Source organism: Bombus fervidus, chromosome 12, assembly GCF_041682495.2.
Source record: "Bombus fervidus isolate BK054 chromosome 12, iyBomFerv1, whole genome shotgun sequence".
Classification (NCBI taxonomy): domain Eukaryota; kingdom Metazoa; phylum Arthropoda; class Insecta; order Hymenoptera; family Apidae; genus Bombus; species Bombus fervidus.
The window spans coordinates 8,748,465-8,764,831 of NC_091528.1; the positions used below are offsets into that span (position 1 = coordinate 8,748,465).

The window sequence follows — 16,367 nt, forward strand, 5'->3', positions numbered from 1 at the left end:
GCGTCACGTCCAATACAATATGCAGGAAGTATGGTCTTTAAAGTCTCTATTTTATGGCACTTTTTCCCGCCACAACCTATACCAAGTGAGATGTTTCAAAACTCAAAGAAATCTGTGACAGTTTAAGAAAATTTGTACTTGTCAAGTTTTTAACATAATTGTCAAGCAAAATGGAAGACGTAGCGAATTTGGCTGATCTGTTGCCCACTTATTATACAAGATTATTTCCCTTTCACGATTATTATCGTTGGCTCAGCTATGGAAATGGTATTCTAATTATGTTAATGTTTCTGATATGTACTAACAATAATTTCTTGATTTCTACGATTGTTAATCTGAATTAGTTTCAATCCATATCATTACTGAAATAATTGTATCGTTACAGTGAATGTATTTACCCACAGAGAATTCTCATTCACTCTCCAAGGTGATATCTATCTTCGTTTCCAATCATTCAAAAGTGCAAAGGAGTTGGAGTATGAGATTAAAAGACTTCTTCCCTTTAAGATTGATATAGGCGCGGTATACAACCTCAGGTAGCTATGACAAAGTCGGTAGATGTTTAATCATTATTAAATATCCTTTTACTTTTTCTCCGTAGTCCAAAGGACCAACGCAAAGGAACAAATTTTCATCCTGTTGAAAGAGAACTGGTTTTTGACATAGATATGACTGACTATGATGATGTAAGAACATGTTGCAGCGGTGCAGATATCTGCTACAAATGCTGGAAGTTTATGGCATTGGCTTGTAAAATTTTAGACAGTGCTTTGAGACGTAAGTATAATTGGTAAGCTATTAAAAATATGTGTATGTTATTTATGCATCGAATTTCAGTGGATTTTGGATACAAACACATATTGTGGGTATTTTCTGGCAGAAGAGGTATCCATTGCTGGGTATGCGATCCTAGTGCACGCAGCCTGACTGCAACAGAACGTGGTGCAGTAGCAGAGTATTTGCAAATTGTAGAAGGTGGTGAATATATGAAGAAAAAAGTGAATTTACCTGGTGATAGAATACACCATTCCATCAAGTATGTTATTATTATATGAATTACACCCAACTTCAATTTCTTTTATCATAATTTAAAGTAAAATTTTGTATAATATTAGACGTGCGCTGGAAATTATAGAAGCTGTTTTTGTTCCATTCTGTATAGAAGAACAAAATATATTAGGAACAGACGAAGGAATGGAAAAATTTCTGCAGATAATTTCCGATGACGAAGATAGACAAGAACTAAAAGCATTTTTTGGACAATGCAGTTCCAGCAAGGACAGATGGGACTCATTTGTGAAATATGTTAAGAACAAGAAGACCACGGTATTTTGTAATACTTATGAAACTCTAACAGTAATAGATAGAAATAATTTGATATCTAACGTGTAATTTTAGGGAGATAAAAAATGGTATCAATATCGTCATTTAATAGAAGAAGTAATGCTACAGTATGCTTATCCGAGATTAGATATAGCTGTCAGCAAAGGATTGAACCATCTCCTGAAATCTCCTTTTTGTGTTCACCCAAAAACTGGTAAAATTTGTATCCCATTCACCGTAAATGCAGTGGACAAATTCCAGCTAGACAAAGTTCCAACGCTTGCAACGTTGATCGAAGAAATAAACGAATTCGATGTGAAAGATAAGACTGAACAAGAAACGTACGACTTGAACACAAAGAGAATAAAAGATTACAAGAAAACTAGTATTAATAAGTCATTACACATTTTTCAAGAATTTCTATGGAATCTAGAAAATGAAAGAAAAGTGCAGAGGCTCCAGCAAAACGGTAAATATTCTTTTATACTTAATATATAATCACATTTATATATATATTTGCAAATTTTTATTTTTCAGACGTGAAGATGGATTTTTAATTAGAATGTATTTTTTTAAAATAAGTTTATAAATAAAGTTTAAGAATAGTAATATGATTTTCTTGGTTTGATTCAATCATCGCGTCGACCATTAAAAAGATTAAAAAATCATTAAAATAAAAATAATAGTTTTTAAGTACAAACTTCGCTCAAACTGTTCGTAGCACTTAGCTCGATATTGCTTTTTAAGGAATAATTCCTATATAACAATATCAATTACCCAAATAATTCTACAGGAAAGGGCTACGTATTGCGATTACGACTCGAGTTAGAACATTCGTGAACTACAATCGTCACACTCGCGGAATACGTGCACATTTTTTAATTTCGAATTCGAATAACATACCAATAGTTTCTAATGCCAAATCAGCAAAATATAACTATTTGGATGTAAAACAAAAAAGAGAGAATGCCTACAGGTGTAGTTTGCATAATAATCGGACATAGGTATGGAAGGAAGCACAGATATGTACATATGTAGGTACATGTCATTCCTTAGTCTACGCTGAATCGATAACATTGGAAATGACGTTAAAATGGTAAGAGGACTCTAGAGCCTCCAAAGTTCGAAACACTATTAAACCTGCATTGGGTGATAGGTTTATTCTGTATTTCTTCTTTTATTGCATACAAAATATAATTCCTATATTCGTCGTTGCATCTTTTAATGTGTGTTTGTAAAATGTAAAAACAGCACGAAGTGTTTTAGGGAAAGATTCGATAAAGTAATCTGAAATTTTCTAGAAATTTTCAAACTATTCAAATTATCAAAATATTATCTCACTATTATATTTTATTACTATATTTCTACTCATAAACCCTTATTATAAGTATTCATCGTTTTATTATAATTAATAAATGTGAAATTTAATACAATTTGAATTAAGTTAGAAGTTAAACATTTATTTTGAGTACCAGGATAAAAGAAAACGAATTAAAATCAATGATTGAAGTATACTTAATTATAATTCTTAGAATAATTGGAATATATCGTTATTTCTTTAGAAAGTTAACATGTATTACAAAAGTATTAGATTTATATAAATTTGATTAGGATTCACAATTATGTTTTAAGTATAGAACGCGCAGGAGCGATGTTACATGTAGTTTGAATGTAGAAAAGTTGCAAAATTCCTCTACACCCCTGAGAGGAGCAGTGGTACAGCATCTAACCCGGGCGATGATGTAAGCACAGTCTATCCTTCTCATTTCTACATACTCGAACATTTTCTTTCTTTTATTTCAACTTCTTCTACCCCTACTTCGAAAGTACCTTATAGCCAATTGTAGTTGGCGAATATTCGTCACGATAAAAATATTCTGGCCTTGTATATCTTCAAAGCTCGAAGAAACTTTTTAAAAATAGAGAAAAATGTCAAAGCCTGTTCCATTCAAATTTTCTACCTTATACACTTGCAGACTTGAAATCCTCAAGTTTGAATAAAAGGAAGAAATACTATAGAAGTAGCATGGAATATGTTTAAACTCTGGAAATAAAATTATAAGTGAATAACGGATACGTAATATCCAAAAATACCAAACTTTAATTCACAGAGCGATCCATCGTTCAGGGATCCAGAGACAAAGACAAACGCTTCGGTGTCGCGCCCTATCGGTCGATCGTTCAAATATTCCGTAGATCATTACAAGTCCTTTTTCTTCGTCATGCCAACGTTCATTCCCTCGTATCTCTTTTCAATCCTTTCTTTCACACACACAGGCCAACATCGTGTCAAATATTCCTCTTCATTTTCATTATTTAATCGAATCGTGTTATTTCCTTCCTTTAAGACTCAGGAGTTCCTCGAAACTTATTCATTTTATCGTCGTTTTTTTCCCACCACGAATGAAACTTTCTGTCTCTGTTCGTTCACTTCGAAGTGGTGTTCGTTGCTTCTCTTCGTGGCTCTCCCTCTCTCACCTCGGCACGGTTCCCTGTTTGAGCTGTGTGAGGGGAACACAGAGGTAACAGGGACCGTGAGGACGAAGAGCAGTGCAGTCTCGAGCCTCGCGTCGATCGCAGAGGATTTGTCTGTTGCCCGACTCTCTTCATGCTCGACTGCTTCTTTCCAGAGCAACGAACCGCCGGTAGGTGTGTGGTGCAGTGCCGATAATAAAACACATGAAAAGAATTTCTGCCAGAGTATGGGAACATTCTCGGGGGAGGTCGATCTATCGCGGGGAACAACAGCGTGGAATCGATGATAATAAAACGAGCAGAAACCCTAAAGAACTCAGTCAATTCGAAAATCCCGTTCGACGAAGAATATTCACGAGGGCATCTAACTCTGCTTTGGTATAAAAGTTGCGCGAATCAAAGTATCGTTCGCGAAGATAGGGTTGAAATTGACGATACGGGAGCGCGATAACGATCGACTCTCCCCTGACTAGATAGAACGAATCGTCGAGACTCGGAGTCTCGTAAATGAGCGAGAAGAATCGTCATCGAGGGATCAGTCACGATTTGGGGATGTCGACGTGCGCGAGGTGGACTTTATGGCCGGCGAGAACGCGTTTTCGACGCTCTCCGACGAATCTCGTGTGCTACCGGAAGTGTTGATGATGAACGAGCCGGATCCACGAGGTAGATCGAACTGGTGATTTCGACGAACTTCGGTGCTCCTTGAAAAGTGATTTTCGCCATCCTGCTCTTCATGACATTTCGTTTCTTTTATTCCGTTTTCGTTTGCGTTCGATTCGTTGTTTCGTAAGAACAGTGAAAAAGATTCGTAGTTCTCTTTTTTCCCAAGAAGACAGAAACGACTGGATATCGCGATATCGCTGATAATTGGATATTTTGGGAGACAGACCGGTGATCCGACAGGTGAGATATTTTAATAAATGTATACGTATTCAACGTTCCACGCGAGTTAATATTAATATATATACATTAACATATACTGTTGTATCGTAAACTCTTCTTTCATTCTCTGTGCTATTCAATATCGACAGTTTTCTCGATTTCTTGATAATTAATGCTCGTGGGATAGTTTCCAGCGTTGTAAAATAAAAATATCGGTCCAAGTGATTAATGAAGTGGAAGCATAGCGAAACGTACATATATCGGATGATTAGTGAAAATAAATCGTTCATCGTTTACTCGATTCATTAACTGGATACATTTAATGGATTTATTATGCCAGATGTATCTAATAACATCGAGATGCAAAGATAAAGTCCTGTTAAACGTCTCTTCGAGTTTTACGTTTTTATTCGCGGTGACACCAAGATGGCGCAATATCTCGTTGCGTGGAGAGACTACGAAGACCACGTTGGCGGATATTCAAGGGCGCAGAAGCCGTCTAGAACGAGTCCTCGTTGAAATTACTGTCAAGACGATAGAAAAATAACAACGAGACTAAACTTCGCTGGTTACGTCACCAACAACGCGTTCTTTGTGGATTCGCGTTTTAAGCGGTTCTCCATTCTCAAGGTCGTCGAAAGCGAGCACGCACATTTCACAATGATTTCGTCGAACGTTTATTTGTCATTTATCTCTTTCGTTCTATTTCTCTCGCGATAAATCAATTCCCGTAACATTGATTTTTCCATATCAAAAAAACTTTCAAAATTCTTGCGACGTTTAACTGCCCGACAGATATCGTATCAAAGTTTATTTCACCCCCCGAGGAATAGCGTTACGGAATGGTGAAAAATTCAGAACTTAAGAAATAAATACGCGTTTCTTTATCGGCGGGATTTCTTAGATTTCCGGTATCAGACACGTACGTTTAACTTTTCATAGGAATCAAAGGCCAATGACTATGTTGACCATGTACGCTACGCTGTGAAAGGTATATTATTTAATTCGTGAAAAAAACCGGATAATCTGAAATTAGTTTGGTTCTCAAGCGTCTTAAATATCCTAATCGTCGCAGTTCGTTGCCTTCGAGGCACAACGTTTCAAAAATATACATCCGGCTGGTAGTCGGTGGTTCTGGTATTTCGTTGAAAACGCAGTCTCCTGTACAATCGCGATTTCGAGTTCGACGCCTAATATCGTTTCGGAATAAACGAGCGAGTGTGGGTACATTTGAAAAAAAAAAAAAAAAATGGATGGCTAGAGGGGTGTAACGCGAGAGCGGCTGACAGCTGTGCGAACAGCGTGGAAGCAACCGTTTCCTTTCCCGAGCACGTTGCGGAGACACGCATGGAAAATGGAGGGGCACACAACCAACGGCTGAATGGGTATAACGTGGACTTCATAGTCGGTTTAATGAAACGGCGTTATGCAACGCAACTACGCGAAAACGAGTACAAGGCTCGGGACGCTTGTTCATCCTCGTAGGTGGCACTGGTGACCAAATATGCAGGCGCCAAGGATCGTCCACGCTCACGCACTGAACGATTTTCATCCAGCATCTCGATAACCGGCATGTATTAATTATATCGACTGCGACCGATACGCAGAAAAAACCCGATTGACTTGAATTATCGATGTAAAAATATTTGTACAAGTTTGAGCAAAAGGTAGAAGTATTAAAAAGTTGTGGTAGGCTGAAGTTTTTAAGAATAGGGCACGTAGGACTAGTTGTTTAATGTTAGTCTCGTTTGAATTGCTAATGATAGTGGATCTTAACCCGTTGATAGGAAAAGACGAGTCATGTAGTCATTTGGATTCCTTCTTTACTTATTTTCAGTCTTTTATCGTGTAGTATCACTTCCGTTACAAATAGACTATGTTTGCATCAGCGAAGATTAAAATAGAATTAGTATGGGATTCGTTTGTCTTCATCGACTTTTCATCTCACGATTGATAGAAGCTTCTGGTTAACAAATGATGCGGTTGACAACGATTCGATCATTTAATTACGTAAAAAATAAACTCGGCATCTATTTATCTAACACCAAGTTATACGTCGTTTCTGCAGAAAGTTTTCCAATCGTACGTCATTCCTGCAAGCGGTTTTAAAGCTCGTCTCTTTTATGAAACTTCCAGATTATTGCATAGAGTGCTTATTGTTTTACTTGTAAATCTTGGGCTTTCGTAACAGTGTGAGCGCATACGTATTGTGACTATATCGGCCTTATGCGAGACAAGTCGCTGGTGACTTCAACGCCCGGTATGTCATGACGTGGGATCTGCTTCGGCAGCCGTACTCTTTTTGCTATGCTCGCAATAAAATTAAATAAAATTCTCTATCTTTTGCCTTATCTATTTCCATTATGCGTGCTAAATAAAACATTTTAAAATTTCATTAGCGCTTTATCTCATCGATAAAATTTGAAACCAATCAGAAAATGAAAATCCACATATACAGAAGTTGCAAGATATTTGCTGCAGACATATATATCTATCAATAAGTGTACGATATAGTAATAAATATTACAGATGGTCTCACTGAATATCGAGTCCCTGTCGATATACAATGGATCGTTTAATTATCTTTGTGATCTCTGGGAAATACAATCTCCCGTAATTTCTGTACAAATATTCACATCTGTTTGAAACTTTACCAATCTAATCGCGATAGTCAGCTCTCGTTACGCTGCTAATGAAATTCCATAGAAAAGCGTGTACAAGTGGTCGATTACGTTCGCCAGTCGTTTAATCAATTTTTCCGTTCCTCACGATCCTGTTTGTTGGTAAATAATTTTTTAAACGAAACCAACGAAAAGGTTGGAAGAAATGAATTTCCACGTGACGAAGAGAAAGTGAAAGGTAGAGTATGTTACGGCCCTGGGTTCCCAAGTGCATCAAGTCGCGAGGCACGAGCCTGACTTTCCTGGCCGCGACGAGAAAAGGTGGAAAGAAGGTGGCAGAACCTCGCGGGATGTCGATCGACCAGCCTCGTAAAATCGCGCGGTTCGTGTCGTCGCGACGTCGCGTCATGTTCAATCGAAAAACATAAAGGGGTCGTGGTGCAGTGAAAATGGCGTCCGCGTGGAAGGGTCAAGCACGGTGGTCCAGTGTGTTCGAGGTCGTTCCTGTTCCGTGCACCGGCCTCTCCTGTTGCTCGAAAAAGTGAACGTTGCGTTATGTTCGGCCACCTCCGCGAAACACCGCGTCGCTTTCTCGACACAGCTCTACTAACCAGCTCGAAAACGTTTTCCCTATATCAAAATCAAACCCTTCGACCCTTCGAATTTTTCTCCCATTTTCCCTCCCTTTTCTCTCTCTATGTTCTCCATATCAGCACGCGGCAAGATGGAGACGAGTTTCTTGTGTCTGCGAATCTTACAAACCTTCAGGCGTGTCGCGTTACTTGATTTATGATTCCGTGGAACATCGACGAGAAGGTCTCGACGATATCTCATGGATCTTTGGAATGTGCGAATGGAGGACGATTTTTTTGGCATCGAGAACCTCGTTACTCAGTCTGTTTAGTGTACAGTTAGCGAATCAAAGTTTGTTAGGTCGTGAGTAGAGACGTTTAACTGGATAGATGTACAAAGAACATCGAGTGGATGTATTAAGTAAGAAGATAGACCGGTCGTCGTGTGATTTTTCGTGTTTTGTTGCAAGTGTTCTCGCGCGAGAGACGTTTGCACGGTCGATCGTACTCATGGGAGTTCGACCCAGTTATTAATAAGACTTTCTCTTTTATTTTAGCCATGGACTGGCGGGGGATCGCACTGGCATTTTTATTGGTAAGTAAATGAAAAAGTCTTCTGACAATCTCAAGATACCCTAACAAGTATTTCGTATCAATTGCACAACCTTAATTCTTTAGATTCTTAAACATACCCACGACGTTTATGCATTTATATCTAGCACAGATGTATACAGATGGACAAGGATAAACATAGATACAAAAATTTACAAAATATCAAAAGTAAAGTATATATTTGTCACAACGTGTAGAAAATGAAACATACTTTTCAGCTTTAGTTTGTTTATCAGTGTTAATTATCATTAAGGGTTAATGTAAATGGTCGAAGATACTCTTTGAACTACACGAAACGTATATACAGGTGTAACCAATGATGTAATACGAAAATATCAAACTTCGATACGTTTCTTCAGCGTGTGAAACAGCTGGACCGTCCAATTCGAAATGGCCTGTCGATTTTCGCTGAATTTCGATTTCAATTTCGATGGTAGACAACAAGTACGTGTATGATACTTTCCCTCGTATCATGTCGTACGAAAAACGAGCATGACTGGAGAGCGTAGTATGTTGGCCAGGAATGTGGGGAATTATGTAATCCTTTGTTGGTACAACGAGCCGCTAAACCGACTGTCAGGAAAACTGTGTCGAGACGGCTGCAATATTTTTTATGCCTCGCAATTTTTCACCTCGAAGTTAATTTAAAGTGCAGCAATCCAGCGAAACGGCGCTATCATGTACCACCTCTTCGAGTCTCTTTAAATAATTTTACCTCGTTCACAGCTTTACATTCAATGGAAATTGAGATACAATTTTAAAAGATCGGATGTGAGATTCGCAAATTTATCCTTGGGTTCTTATCGCATAAAAAACTGATATTGTTCGCAGAACTTGTAGATTTTATGCGTCTATGGGAAATTGAAAGGTGTATAAGTAAAATAAAAGATATGGAATACACGTAACGTATAAAAAAATACGATGAAACAGATTTCTACTCGGATTTTTTCAGTTTTGTTTATAAAAATGTGAACTTGGAAAAATATCCACGCTCTGACCATTAGCGAGATTTCAGCGATTAGTCAATGCAAGAATAATCTTTTCTATTGGTTGTGAAAGCTGTGTTACATTAGTCCAATGATACAATAAATTTTCCTCTTTTTATGGAGCACGAATTTACTCAAACGAATCGCTAGTATTTCGTATTGATTGCAATGATACAGTTTTTGTTTGAAACGTGTTTAACAAGCGTTACAAACTTTCCTGTTGCTCGAGCTATTCAGCGAAATGAAGGCTGCACAAGATAATTTCAGTAGATACTTGCTCTTTTTATGATAATCATAGTAAACATCCTTGTAAAATGAAGCGACGTTCTCTTGACAAAGAACTGTGGAATTGATGTCGTTAACTCATTCAAAGGTTGCAATCATGAGTCTCTGCAACGTTTAATAATCGACAAATAGCCTGGAATCTAGGAATTACACTGATTAGAACCTCAGCATTCTCAGAAGTGGACGTTTAAAACTTACTAAACTTGCTAAAAAAGAAATCATATACCTATGCTGTGATGTTCCTTTATAAATTTCAAGAAATCGTATATATTGTTTGATCCTTACAGGTATCAATTTTTTAATTGCATATTAATTTACCAAAATAAATTCTATCGTGTCATGATATTCTACTCCAACGAAGGACAAAGCCATTCTAAGTGTCTCGACTTGTAATTTTGTAAATTACAAATTTTGCAAATGTTCGTGGTTTTATAAATTTTTGTAATCTTTTAAATTGCATTCGACCAAGGACAAGTGTCTGTATACTTTTGATCGATAATGTACGACTAAATAAAATAATGTCGACGTGCAAGTATAGTTTAATTTTTCCACTCGAAAATGGAAATGGTCACCGACTTGAAAAGTGAACGTATAAATGTTCGCATGAAGAAAAACCTCGATCTTAGTAGAAATTGCAAGTTTGTGAGAAGAAAGCGTGTAGGTGATCGCGAAGAAATCATCGTCACACAGGAAATGCGAATTTCCAAGTGGATGCGTAAATTCGCACGACGTTCAACTCCTTGCGAGATCTCGATAAACATTTGCATGTGTAGAAAAGAAGAACTTTGAATCAGGTTCGCACGAAAAAGTAGCAAAACTCTCGAGCAGATGCAAACGTTTACGGAACACTAAGCACACTCCAGAAGAATACATTAAAATTTCTAACTGGCTGATCATTGCGAATGCTAACAAGTCACCAAGTATACCGTCACCAAATATGTGTATAACACGAAGAGCATAGGTCTTAAAATATCCGAAAAGACAGTCCGAAAGAAAAAAGTCAAGAAAGTTTCAAGTTTAGCAGGAAGCAATAAAATAAAGGGGAAAGGAAGAAGAGAAAATCTATGGAGCGCGTTCCCGCATAAAAATCACGCCATACGGAGACTGAATTTTCCAAGTTATTCGAACAGCGCGATGCAAATATTTGCACGAATGTTCTATATGCAAGAGAAAGAGGTACGATCGCTAGAGAAACAGCCACGCCCACTTTTACTTGCTGTTCTTTTAAATATCGGCGCATGATCTCGGAGAGGTCCCTGTAGCTCGTTTTCACAAACGTTTCACTGTGAAGTCGATAGGAGAACCGATACCGGAAGTGAGCCTCTAAACGCTCCCTTACTAGCAGTTCACACGTACGAAGAAAGAGGAAGACGGAATGTGAACTTTCGGCACTGTTTAGAAAATAATTTATGTTCGTGTACTACTCGAAGCAGTTAGGAGGGGACCTTGTTTATTTTATAAATCTATTTTACCGCGAACACAAAGAATAATAAATTTTCCACCGCGTTATAAAGCTGTCTAATTAAATAAAGTGAATTTAATTAAATTTAATATCCGCATAAAATTTGTCTATAATAAAATAGACATATAGATGGATAATAGATAATAAAATTTATATAGACTCTATAAAATTTTATGCCATAAGTATTATTTTGTTGCACATCGAAATTCATCAAAATAATTCCTTTACCATAAGAAATCCAAGTATCGTATGTTTCTAATTTAACGAACGTTGCTTGACTGAATGTTTAACGAATAAACATACGTATTTTGTACTGAAGTAAGATGCATGCAAAACTCGTGTCAACGTTATTTATAATTGAATTATTTTTACCATTTCTATTATTAAAAACAGAATTTATTTTTGTTTATTTTTATCTTTGTTTATAATATTTTTTATAATAGTGCACGTGATTTCACATGATACAAAAACTAAAGATGCTGGTGGACAATCAACCAGACTAATCGGCAGGATAAAGCAATTGGATTTCTCTGTTTATGGACACATGCTAGAGGGAACGTTATCGCGAGAACGGTCAATAGAAAATCACGTTTGTTTTAGACTGAGAGAAAGTCGTCAGTGACGCGACCAAGTTTAGAACGAGGATTGCGTAAATGATTTTTCACTGATTTGTCGAATCCTATGGTTCTACGTAACGTTCGTCGGACAAGGGCGTTCGGTTAGAAGCGAAACAAATTTCTAAATGAATATAATCAAGAAATTTGAATGTCCAAATTGAGAATGATTGTCTCGATGAGCGACAGGGACGTGTCAAAGAAGAGAGTGTGGGTGTTCCTTTTGAAATACGGAATTTCACGGAGAGCCTGCAATCTCTGGTTACACCCACGCAACATCGGCTACTTTCAAGCTTTTTTTTCTGCCACTCGCACGTCACCTTCAACAATGCTCATTTAGTATCTTAAATCTGATTTCGTTGGTCGTGTTTCGTAGCTTCCCGATTGTTTCGAAAATACTTGGTGCAATTATACCGACAGAATTGACGCAATTAAGTAGCATTTACCTTTCAGCTAATGTACATGTATACCAGATAATTTCGCTTTGTCAACTTTGTATAATTTGACGCGAATCCTTTAAACAAGCAAAGAATCTATATAATTCTACATTTCTTATTATCAATTTACACGTTGAGAAATTTATCAACATAGATTAACTCTCTCTTTTATTTTTTCATTTGTATTTCCAAGGCAGAACTGGTATTTTCTTCTGAAAGCCCTTTCAAACATTGAAATTGTATAAGGTAGCAGAGACGCTTCAATAAGTGTCCAAGAATTTTCTCAGATTTTTTGGAAACCTACCACAATGGTGCTAGAGCTATTCATTGTTTTCTTAATGGATTACAAATTACATGAAATTTTAAAATGTTTTATATAACACGCTTGACATGTTCGCAACAAAATTCCTATAAGTGTTCCGATACTTTCGTGAACGACTGTACGAACGAAAAATTACAGTACATTATACTTTTATATGAATCGTTTGTCCCCTGATGAGTTCGAATAAATATACGATCCTTCCTTATCTCGAAATAAAGGAGTCTGCAGGAAAACCAGTCCTTTCGATAAAGATCGGAACGTATTTCAGCGAAAAGCGTGCAACGATGACGTCATTCAGATACTTATAGAGATACAACGATCGAGTAGAAGCGAATGAGTAATGTAACTTGCGTTATACCAGCAGGATCGTACGCTAGGAGGCGTTTTCAAGGAGATCTCAACCTACGCTATATCTGCGGCTACGTCGATCCGATTATCATTGATTCGCTTGATAACTTGCTTGCTTAGGGTCAATTAGAATGTATGATAATATTTTCTTGTCCCTTGATTACACGTTTCTTACAGGATCGAACGTTTCCATTAAGTAAACGTTGAAAATGTTAGTTACAAAATCTCGAAGTTAACGGTCACATCTAAGAACGATTATTTACCATTATTTAACATAAGAGCGAAGAGAAAGATTTCATGTCGTGTGACGGAGCAATCGTGTTCAATTATGCTCTAAAATTGTTTCCGACGCTCACGTGATATATAATATTTGCTTGCTATTCAAAGGACAGGAGAAATCCTCCTTTTACCGTGAAACCAACATCCCAGGACTTTGAGTCCAAGAATAAACAGAAAATAAGACTCTGTTCTCTGGGTTCTCAATCCGGATTCCTCAAAAGTCGTAAAACAGCTTCCAAAGAGTTGGTACTGGCTGAAGGTACGTCGAGATACGACAACAGTGGCTCAGGAATTTGAATAATTAAAATAATTGAAAGTTTCGTACCGATGAATTTTAAATATATGTAGGAAATGATCGCAAGAATAATTGAAGAGTCCTTGTACCGTCAAGACACCGCAAGTGTCAAGAAACAAGTTTGTCAGGAAGAAAATAAAACTTGCACGTTAATGCAGTCGAAATTCGCAAAAAAGAAAAGTGTACCAGTGGAGAGCCAAATTCTACAAGAACATTCAATTCATTGAGCTACTAAATTGGATCATCAATCGCTGTAATTATTTTTAGACTAAGATTTTTGCAACTAATTAGATATTAAGTTAGGATTATTTCTAATGAGTTTGCTGTGCCTTGTTAAACACGTAATGGTCGTAAAGGTAAAAAGGTGATCTCTATGTACAGGCAAGTTGAGGTAAGGCTTGAGAGACACTGCTTTATGCAAATAATCCCAGAACGACCTTGAAATAACTTGCGCATTTTCATCATTTTTGTACCAAAGTCATACGTGTACTTTGGAAGATGTTCATGTCAGTAAACTATAGTTACAATTATTGTACTTTGTATTATTGCGAGGTTACACGGATCGTATTTCAAAGTCTCATCCTTGAAACATAAACGTTCGCGTGGATATAGATCTGAGCTTTGTACGTCCATCGATCGACATCAGCCTCGAGGCGGATTTTTTTTACGAAACTGCATTTTGCGCTACATCCTTGCGATTATGTGTAATTGGATCAAACACGAACGCGAGTGTTTAACTGACGGCGCTGTATGAACGAGGGTTCTGCATGCGACTCCACATATCCGTATATGGCACTTGCAGTTTTACTATCCGATAGAATCCATAGCAGAGTAACCTTCTCCACCATAACACGAGTTCTGTTCTCTGACACACCCTATCGTGAGACGAGTTGACATGAACATAATTGCGGGGTGTAAAAGATCGTGTTCGAAGATTAAGTACCTTATCTGTCAATTACATATACATATTAGATTGACACGTATGAAACGTCGCTTCATTAAAGATTAAATTTGGCGGAGTAATACTACTCGTTATATTTTGTTCAATGGATAATTATCAACAAATTAAGGAAGAAGAAATTTGCTGTAAATCGCATTCTACAGCACATTGACAGCCCTTCAAACAAATCTGCGTTTTTCATTTTCTAATTGAATTTGTGGAAAAATTTACAAAGTTCTATCCGCTTTGAAGTTCTTCGGATTGCGGTAGGGAGCAAATGCTCCTAATATCGTAATATTTTAAAAGAAGAAGCATTGGTAGAAATAGGCAACGAATTGAAGATGTGATCAAACATGTACGAAAGAAACGTGTTTCATTTCGCATGTACGTTGATATCTTTCCTAGAATTTACGACGCGTGTTTAAGCACATGCGAAATGGCCGCTGACTCGTTGAACCACTTTCATCGGCGCACACCGATAAGTACATTTAACAATGCCGACGTCGGTGTTTATTAGACAATTTCTCTAATGTCGTTTTCGTGTGGTATAACTTTCGATGTGAGAAACGTATCGCAAACTCTCACTTTCCATCCAAAGAACCAACTTGTATTTTATTTATTTCGTCTCTATATCATACTATGGAACTCTAATGTAAATATATAATGGTACTATCGGTGGATCATTGCTCGAATAAAACCAGTTCAGGGTTACGTGGATCTGCCACGAAGACATCAGACCATCGCCGGGTATACAAGAAGAAAAAGAGCTGGACGTAACGCTTACATCGACACGGTGCAACTTGGATCAACTCCGACAATTACACGCTCACCTAATCCATAGAGCAGTAGTTGCCCGAGTCTACTATGTAATGTCGATACCTAAATCGGCATGGATTGGAAAATAAAAGTGTGTCGAAGGAGTAAAAGGTGTCTCGAGTGCCCTTGCTACGTTCACCGTCATCGCATCACGTCGGAGAACGTTTATTGCACTGTGGACAAGTTTTTGCACTTCTCCTTCTTTCATCTCTTTATTCTTTTTTTTTTTTTTTTTTTTTTTAATTACTGCAACCTTCAACTCTCGGAAGAATAACAAAATTTAGTTGGAGAAATTGGGTTTAAGAAGCCATCAAATATACTTGAATCTGTCTATTTGCAACTAAAAAGAAGTCAATCGAAAGGAGAGTACAGCAAAGAAGCAGAATGTAGAATAGATAAATTTGTTTCTTTGTGTTGCAAAAAGAGAGTTTCTTTGCATTGCTAAATAAGATGATCAATGTCTTGATCACCGTTATTGCATAAACATCTTGGGTCATCGGTTATACCAACTCTACTATAATGATCAGCTCTGCGAGCAATTTATCGTAACGATCAATTCCCTCGAAAGGCTTTTATTAAGGAATCAAGGTTCTAAATTATCGTTGCAATAATTTTCAACAAACGTTTCCCCTCTCTTTAGTCGTCGATTATTAAAATTCAAAGATCGTTCGATATCGAACATCTATTACGTGTCCCTCTTCTTTTCCTTTAAGGTTTCCCTTAAACTGTACACTTTTCTAAGCTATTATTCTTCATAAGGAATTCGTCAAATTCAAAAGAATGAAACATGAATTATGGATGATGAATTGCATAAACACTGAATTATTCATGGATTGTTAATTATTGTTTAATTTTCTCCGCCCGATTCTATAGAATGGTTTGACAACTCCCACGAATGATAAGACAGGATGAAATATAATTATGATGCACGTGACTATGCAGTCCTAATGTTTAAATACTGTTACGAGTTGGTACGTTTTATCGGATAGGGTAATTAGAAACGATCCAGACTTGCAACACGATGTTCGTCCTTTCCATTATCCAATTGGCCTTACCATATACGTGAACGTATGGTCGCCTTTAGAGGTCTTATTT

The 16,367-nt window shown here is 37.2% G+C and overlaps 2 protein-coding genes across 2 annotated transcripts in view; both read left to right on the plus strand.

The window, feature by feature from the left end:
• The first annotated feature begins 40 nt into the window (after positions 1-40).
• Positions 41-1,937, plus strand: Dnapol-alpha50 (DNA primase small subunit). Its single transcript, XM_072014208.1, has 7 exons — positions 41-267; positions 386-536; positions 602-777; positions 838-1,036; positions 1,116-1,326; positions 1,399-1,792; positions 1,861-1,937. The coding sequence occupies exons 1-7, from the start codon at positions 171-173 to the stop codon at positions 1,878-1,880; spliced, it is 1,248 nt and encodes a 415-aa protein (XP_071870309.1). The 5' UTR covers positions 41-170; the 3' UTR covers positions 1,881-1,937.
• Positions 1,938-3,854: 1,917 nt separating this feature from the next.
• Positions 3,855-16,367, plus strand: part of Pio (zona pellucida domain-containing protein piopio) — a 68,537-nt gene continuing 56,024 nt past the window's right edge. The window contains exons 1-2 of the mRNA XM_072015011.1: positions 3,855-4,704; positions 8,434-8,471. Of these exons, the coding sequence (XP_071871112.1) occupies positions 8,436-8,471 (36 nt within the window). The 5' untranslated portion in view covers positions 3,855-4,704; positions 8,434-8,435. The remainder of the gene's footprint in view (positions 4,705-8,433; positions 8,472-16,367) is intronic.